The sequence below is a fragment of the Pavona decussata genome, unplaced genomic scaffold (assembly GCF_977016875.1).
Source record: "Pavona decussata unplaced genomic scaffold, jaPavDecu1.1 SCAFFOLD_157, whole genome shotgun sequence".
Taxonomy (NCBI): Eukaryota; Metazoa; Cnidaria; class Anthozoa; order Scleractinia; family Agariciidae; genus Pavona; species Pavona decussata.
Window position 1 is genome coordinate 693,511 of NW_028145569.1, and position 8,212 is coordinate 701,722.

The 8,212-nt window shown below is 40.4% G+C and overlaps 1 protein-coding gene across 1 annotated transcript; it reads left to right on the forward strand.

The window, feature by feature from the left end:
• Positions 1 to 401: 401 nt before the first annotated feature.
• Positions 402 to 8,063, forward strand: LOC146465076 (uncharacterized). The gene is made up of 9 exons (XM_085128933.1): positions 402 to 582; positions 1,860 to 2,097; positions 3,139 to 3,363; positions 3,897 to 4,070; positions 5,000 to 5,162; positions 5,440 to 5,654; positions 6,311 to 6,530; positions 6,995 to 7,251; positions 7,511 to 8,063. Exons 1-9 carry the CDS (start codon positions 530 to 532, stop codon positions 7,655 to 7,657), a joined length of 1,692 nt encoding a protein of 563 aa, XP_084985059.1. The 5' UTR covers positions 402 to 529; the 3' UTR covers positions 7,658 to 8,063.
• The last annotated feature ends 149 nt before the right edge of the window (positions 8,064 to 8,212 follow it).

An 8,212-nucleotide genomic window follows, 5' to 3' on the forward strand; every position in this document is an offset into this window, starting at 1 on the left:
AAGCCTTCCTCTTGTTCGAGGTCAGACAAAAATGAGCCTTGGTGAAAAGCCATGTAGCACTAGATATCCTGATTCGTTGGAGTCCTGGAACCCTGCATTGTTTCGAAGAGAGCCCTGGAGCTGTAAACCTCTCTTCGGACCTTACTAGCAGAGCCTTTAGAGTTCTCCCTCACCACGACCATCACATGCTCGAAGCTCGCCTCGCTATTAAAGCAGTAGATTTACTAAGATTCGAAGTCCCTTGAGACAACTGAATACTATCTATTTATTTTACGAGGGAACGAAAAATACTAGATACTGACTAGATATTAGATTAAATTTGATAAACCAACCAGAGGTGCAGTGATGGTTGTCAGATGCACTCCAGTTAATTTATTATGCATGATGGGAAACTGGTAACTACTGTATGTGTAAACCGGAAGTAGTTCCGGTTTTGCCGATCTAAGCGTCTCGATGGTGTTGTAATGTTGTCAGTTTAGTTCTTTTTACACGGAGAAATGTATGGAAATGTAAAATACAGATTGCAACCATGGAAGGAAGGGATCAAAATCGAAGGAAACCGACGAAAGGACGCAAAAGGAGGTAAACATCAACAAATGTAATTTACATCCAGCGTTCGCAGAGAAACCGCAACAATATTAACCATATATATTCTCAGATTGTAAAAACAAAAGAATTGTTTCGACTGTTAGTTAGATCAGGTCAGCTTTACTTCAACTCATTAGATATGTAGTGGTATCTAACAGCTAAACTGTTTTCAGACGAAAGGTTGAGAATTGCTTTTATTGATATGCTGGAATGACTGAATATGCAAAAGTGATTGAATCTTTAATTTTAAAAATTGCTGATTCATTCACAGGAATCAAACCTTAGAGTCGGTCATTTTTGATGAAAATAAAGCTACGTAAGTTCCATTTTGACCATTTGTTTTGCTCGATATATCTTGGCCGAACATAAAATCAATCATTTTCTATTAGAATAGGATACACTTAGCATAACCGAAGGAAAACGAAGCCAGCTTAATATGTCACGCAAGCTTCCTTCGCAGTTGATATCATGTCACGATATATTTTAATATGGGTAATATTAAATGGCAAGGGGGTGTAAAAAAAGGTAGTTCCTTTGATTGCTAGAGCGAAAACTAGGAAATATCACCAAATTCGAGTTAACCAGCTTACAATCAAAGAACTGAAGCTTGCTTTGTAGTGAGCTGACTCGGAACTCACTCTCGATAGCTTTCAAGATGTCCGATTTTCTCTTTCTATCACGTAAATGAGCAAAGTTGACCGAAGATCGATTTGTTAATTAAGCGCGACACGTGTATTCAAGTTGCTCTCTGTTTCGCAATGCTAATTGCGGGCCAGAAGGAACGTGGAAAAAGTTGTTTTAATTTCAGGTAATGTAGTTTAGACCTTAAGGACGGTGCCTACTAATACCGAAGTATTTTTCTGCGGTTTATGACTATGCGAGAAAAGCAAATCTTAGGAAGGACTATTGGAATCCAAAACGAAAATTGGGGGGTAGCCACGCATATTTTAGAGTTAATTAAACAACAATTATTCTAAAAAGCCGTAAAATACAAAGCAATGTATGGCGTTTTTTTTTCCCAAACTGAAGCCTTATTATCTCTGAAAAATGCATGGTTACCCCAAATTTTCATTTTGGATACCAAGAGCACTTGCTGAGTTCTACTTTCTCTGCTTAGTTTTAAACCGCGCAAAAATATCCCTGTATTAGTAGGCACCACCCATAGGAAACCCGAGTATCTCCAGATGCGCAGAAAGTATGCGCAGTAGCAAAAGTAGGCACCTTCCTTAACAGCAATCAACAGCGAACTGTTTATTTTCCACAATTTGCAGGACAACTTACGACGACCTCAGAAGAGAAAGTACAGAACAGGGCTGCAAATTTGTACCTGTTCCTGAACACGTGATGGGTTTTGTAATCGGCAAGCAAGGAAATACAATAAAACAAATTCAAGAACAGTCTGGAGCAAAAGTTACAAGTCCTCGGTCTGAAGACAAGCGCTCAGGATTTATGGTCCGCGGTAATGAGGAGCAAATAGCACGCGCAAAAGAACTTATAATTAAAAAGGCGGTAAGTGACTTTAAAGTTCTCTTTCGCATAAGCCGATGTTTAGCTCGTCGTCCATATATTAAGCCATTCTCACGACTCAGTCTGTGACGTCATCACCCAAGTCCAGTACCTTACGCATGCACACATCCATATCGCCCGGGCAGAAAGTAGCAGGCAGCTATTTCGTCATTGTTTGGCCTCATCAGATGGCACAGTTGTCATAGGATGATTTTTTTTAAATACAAAAGCCAGCTGCGACCTCCTTCTAATTCTGAAGGTGGCTATATACCATTTCTTCAGTTTTCGCTGGTAGTGATATATATTTTTCGTGATGTTCTGGTTCTTTCAGCCCTGTAAAAATATCTAGGTTCAAACATAGTTTCGCGGTACCTCAATCCTTATGCTTTGCTAAAAACACCCTTACAATTGGTAAATCCCGTTTCCATGGCAACCAGAGGACGATACATCTGCTGATGCCTTCACTCCTAGCTAGTTTTCAATATGGGTTTGTCCGAATTTCGCGCGGTAAAAGTTCCCTATTTTTGGGTAAAGAAGAGAGAAACTCCAAAGAATCTCCTCGTAAAGTCAAAACAAATTCTCTACATACGTTTGGCCAATTTCTGTAAGTTTCGTTTTTGCCATTTATTGCCGTTGTCCATGTAAGAGTTTTTGGAGTTCAAATACCAGCTAAATCCTAACATAGAGCCAATTTTCAGAAAAATTCTCCATGGAAAACTCATTAAAATAGCCTTACTTTTCAGGCTAAAACTGGCCTTGTTACGCGCGCCAGCATAATGAAAATTCACGTATCAGTAAGAAAACTGAGCGCGCTCGCGCCATTTTAGTACCTAGTCGCCGCGCGCCAAATAACTGTATGGAGTCACCTTGAACTCCCCCTTAACCTTATTTAAATAATTTACTTTCTCATTGTATTATTAAAAACTTTGGTAGCAAAGAATAATAAATTAATTAATTAATTAATTAATAATATTTATAGAGTGCATGGATTTGTACCTTGTTTTGTTGTTTATGCTAATGTAGGCTAATGTATTCAATTCAAAGGCTGAGATTCCCAAAGGAGGAAATCGATTCCACACCCCTCCCGGTCAACAAGTAAAGATTCCAAGACAGTTTACAAAGGTAGTTAACGGTCCGGGTGGAGACAACCTTCGAAACGTTAGCACGCTAACTGGGGCAGAGGTGACAGGAAATCCAGCTCACGGCCTGTACGTAACAGGTGCTGAAAAGAAAGTACAACACGCTGAGTTTCTATTAAAAAACAGAGTGGTGAGTTTCGCAACTACTGGATAATTTCGATGAAATGGTTGTTACTAGAATGGATACTTCTAAACAAGGTTGGACACCTCATGATTTTTACAGCACAGGAATCTTGATGTTTACAAAACAAAAATCTTACTTCAAACGGTAAAAGAAGTTTATAAAATCGAATAAGTGTACGCCTCAAACCCGGGTCATTTGCTTCATATCTCCTATTCATATCCATTAGGCCAAAGAAGGGTAGCTAACGAGATTTATAATTTTTAACTTATTTCCCAGAGTTAGACATGACAACAAATTTAATAGGCGAGGATCAGTGCTAAACCACAAAAGCGGATGTTTCCTGCCTAAATGGCGCTCTATTCTCTCAGTTCCCCGCCTAACAAATGGGCTTCTATTCTCGTCTACGTCAAGGCTATCACGATTAAGAATGCTACCATTGTGTAAACACCATAAGGTGTCCAGCCTTGTTTTGGAGTATCCATTCTACTAACAGAGCCCCAAATCATTCTTGTGAAGTTGTTTTCTTCTCATATCGTCAGGCTGGAACAAGAGTCAGGCCCAATACGATTCGTGTTTACATAGATGAGCGCAATCTTCCTGAGGAATGTGAACTAAGGCTGGTACCCCTGGAGGGAAGGCAACGTATGATCCTGGCCGGCGCACGATCGCAGTATCGCTTGAGACCAGCTGATGAATACGACATAGAGCCTCAGGTTTGTACCTGACAATTCAAACCTGTCACTTCTTTCTCGTTTTTCACACTTCAGTCCACATTTTTCTTCTCAATTGCAGTACACCTGCACTCTCTCAGAAGCTCTATTTTCACTGTGGACCCCGATAATCTGCAGCTGCATTGTTTTGTAGGGTTGGGAACATTGTTTTGTTGTTCGTTCTTTTGTCGTCCCAACCAACCATATTAGACGTTACAAATGGTGCAGGTCCCCCCTCAGTGGAGCTTGCATGTAAACGACGCGCTATTTAGCAATTGGTTCAGTTTTTTTCGTTACCTCTTACACATAGTAGGGCACAATAACATCATAAAGAGCAAAAACGTTCATTTTTATGTTACCTATTTTATGCCTGTCGCGACCAAATAATTACACTTTGTGGTCAGTTTACTTATTCCAAGATAGCAGCTAGAACCCACATGATTACTACCATCATAATCATCCTCATGACACCTCCTGGTGGCGTACGCAATGTTTAAAAAACGAGCAGGAGTGTTTTATCGGGTCTAAAACCACAAGGCGCAGCCGAGCGGTTTTAGACCCGATAAAACACGTGCTGCGAGTTTTTTGAACGGCTTCAAAAACGTTCCTGGAAAAGCGTGTGTCAGTAGAGTTCATATCAATGATGCTTTTCTAAACGTTAGAAATAAGCATACAAGAAAAACACCGCATACTAATCAGCAATGCTTTATCAGCTAATAAAACACCGCATACTAATAAGGAGGAGGTTTATCGATATAAAGTCGCTGCACGTGATGTATTCTCGATCATTTGATAGAGCAATGGGCTTATGAATTATTAATTAGTTTTTGAAAATCAGTATAATTACACAAACTGCTGCTCAGCTCCGACATAGATTCAAGAAGCCCGATAGCAACAACTGTTGAAGATGGATCAACTTACTCACCTTGCAGGGAGCGTGCAGACTGAATTACTCGACAAATTACGATGACAGCCTTAGACAAAGTGCTCTGGCATCTTTGAAAGAGATTAAAATGGAAATCGATTCAAAGAACTACCACAAGGCAGACATGTGGTGCCACTTCGGAACACTGATAATCCGCGACCCTGACGAAGGTGGGTGTTGTATTTAGCACTGTAGCGCTAATTGGAGACACTAAATCAGTGAAATAAGTTCACAAACTGGACAGAACATTTGTTTAAAATCCCAACTTTTGGGAGGCAAACCAGTTGGCTATTTACAAAGAGTGGCCTTGGATCTGAAAACGGAGCAGTGCCGTGAAACAAATTCAAGTGGTCAGAGCGGGATCTCCGGATTACAAGTCCGGCGCTCTAAACACTAGGCCACGCCGCCGCCCTAAATATGATATTTTTTTTTTATGTATTTCTACAGCTGACGTAGACGAAACCTGGAGCATTGATGAAGCAACTAAAAAGCTTCAGGCAACTTCGAAGAAACGAAATGAGTGGCCCGTTGCATTCAAAGAAGGCGTGGATCTAAATCACCAAGTGATACAAGAAACGTTTGGTGAACCAGCGGAAGAGGATTTTGTGGCGAGATACGACTTGAGCTTTTTAACGCCAAGAAGTCAAGCAATACGTTGCAAGGTACTCGTCCTCGCTAATTTATAACAAACAAGGTGGGGGTGGGGGGATGGGGAAACTGCATAGAATTTTGGTTCAGAGAGTATTGTGTCGCAAAGTGTGTTTTCCTACAGAAGTTGAAAAAGTCTTCTTTCTTTTCCCGTACAAAATCTATAAATCAATATGACGTTCATGTTATCAATTCGTGAAGTTACGCTGCCAGTGTTTAAACCGAAGTCAATTTTACGCCGGTGAGATCAAGAATCTAAATCCCTTAGTCCCTATGGAAACCAGTTAAAAAACAAACATGTCTCCAAGGTAACGACATTTTGCACGGGTTGTTTCTCTGATCCCGCAGTGATGGGGGGCTGATAAGTCGCGAAAAAAACATCGCAACAACTTTTTATGGCACTTAGCAGGCTGGCTACCGTAGTGAACGAGAATTCCATCTTATTTTTTCTCACTTTTGGCCAGGGTAATTTTATTTCCCCTTTGGATGACAGATTTTGTAATAAAGACCCCTCTCCCCTCCCTCTCCTCCTCTCCTCCCCCAAATCCATTCACTTTCCCCACAGATTGGTCAACCCTTTAAAGTCTAAGAGTTCCAATTAGCACACAATGCCATACGTTTGTTAGTATTTGATAAATTTGTATGAATTTGTGTTATTTGTTGTGACTAGGTATGGGTAGCAAGAAAAGGACTTAAAAAGAAACTGGAGGATATACCAATTCCTTTCAGCGACGTAAAGAATATCGTGGAAGAGTTGCGCTTTGAGGATGAAGCTACCAGAGCGAGATGTCGAGGGTGGCTGGTTCTACGATCCAAAAAATTTCTTCAAGCTAATATCCTCTTTCCTGGCTGTGAAAGCGATTGTAGGATCAACATACGGGCACTCACAGGTGAATTTCACATAGGGGTTCTCTGTTTTACATCCTTGTGTCCGCGCCTAGTGGTATTTTTCCATTTCAGCTTATAAAATATGTTGGTCCATCATCGTGATCGATGAAGTCACTTTTCGTGCAATTTATTAGGAGCCCTGATGTTACTGTTTAAGCTATATCGTTTGATTGTTTCAGAAAAAGAGAGAGATGATAAATTTTAGCTCGGAAATGTAGTGTGTAAAATTTATGTTATTCCACTGTCACATCACAGTTACACCATTGTCGCTTCTGTGACAAAATTGCAATTGTGTCGCACTCTTGTCGTACGAAACTCAAGGTCGCATCAATGTCTCATGTGTGTCACATAACTGTCACAGCATTGGTCCACCCCGTTGCACCACAATTTCCTCACTTAGACTCCGCTTTCATGATAAGCTATGTTGTCTAAATTCTATCTACTCAAGATCTGTTTTGTCTCATAGACGATATTATTGCCAAGGCAAGCGGTGTCCACGAAAAAGAAGCAACACACCTCTTGTCACGGTATCTTTGCCAACTTAAAATTACCGAGGCTGAGGAACTAATCCTTCCAGATGAAGATCTACCCCAGGGATATCTCTTTAGTCATATGAGATGTTCCCATCGTACTCTTTACATCCCCCGCCCGGGGTGTACCATGATTGTTTCTAAAGAGAAAACTTGGTGCAGAGATTTTAAGGACGAGGAAACCAGAGAAACGGTAAGAAAATTTGCTTAATTCACCTAACACTGAGTGTACACTCTAAGAGCCTTTTAATTACCTGAAGGTGGTATATGTCTATTTTCTATCCTATTTCCTATCCTATCCGAATATTCGAATGTTTTAATGTGGCTGTGAAAACGATAGTGTAGACGCAAAGCCTTTGATGCGTTTTCGGTAAAACGATAAAAGGGGTGTTTGGAAAACCCATTATTGTCACCGGGCGTAACAGAGTCATTTTCTTTTATTTCTTCTTCAGACTGATATCCACCTCGGACGAGAAGAATGGGAGCGGTTGCTCAATAGCGAGGACTGGGATCCAGAGATGATCGCAGCCGAACTGCCCGAATTTCTCCAGTTTGTTCGAGAAGTTCAAGTCTTTATTTCTAACAACTGTAAGAAATGAACGTACACGTTCGAATTTGAAGGTTCCTTTTCCGCCTCTGAAAGATAGTTCAATTGAAATCTGGAAATGGTGTACAAAACAGAAGCGAGAAGTTTAACTGCCAAACTGCTTCAATTCGTCGGAGACCTTAATTTTGGAAAATTTAAAGCAATTCAAGCGCATGTGCAAGTACCTTGTTTTATTTCCTCTCAAGCCTGTCAATAGCTTAATTTCCCAAGTTCGAAAGAGAGAAAGAGTTGGCCAGGTCGTTATTGAGATAAGGGGACGATAAACGGTAAACTGAATCTCAAGATCTGGTATACAATCTGGAATAGTCTCCACTTTTCCTAAAAGTACTTCAGAAAAACCAATTTATACTCACATCAAAGAAATTCCCTCTTAAATTTTTGGGCTCTCCCAGACTGAATCACAAGCAATGTTTTTTTCTCCTCCTTTAATTCTTTCTGTTTGGTTTTGTGTCGCGCCGTTACACTGTACACCACACAACAACATCTCATCAATGAAACTGATTAACCCAATCAATCAATCGTTCGATCCATCCACCAATCTTTCTTT

Coding starts and splice junctions, on each gene's coding strand:
- LOC146465076 (XM_085128933.1), top strand. CDS start 530: ATGGAAGGAAGGGATCAAAATCGAAGGAAACCGACGAAAGGACGCAAA. Junction 4,071..4,999: donor AATACGACATAGAGCCTCAG/GTTTGTACCTGA, acceptor CTCACCTTGCAG/GGAGCGTGCAGACTGAATTA. Junction 6,531..6,994: donor CAACATACGGGCACTCACAG/GTGAATTTCACA, acceptor TTTGTCTCATAG/ACGATATTATTGCCAAGGCA.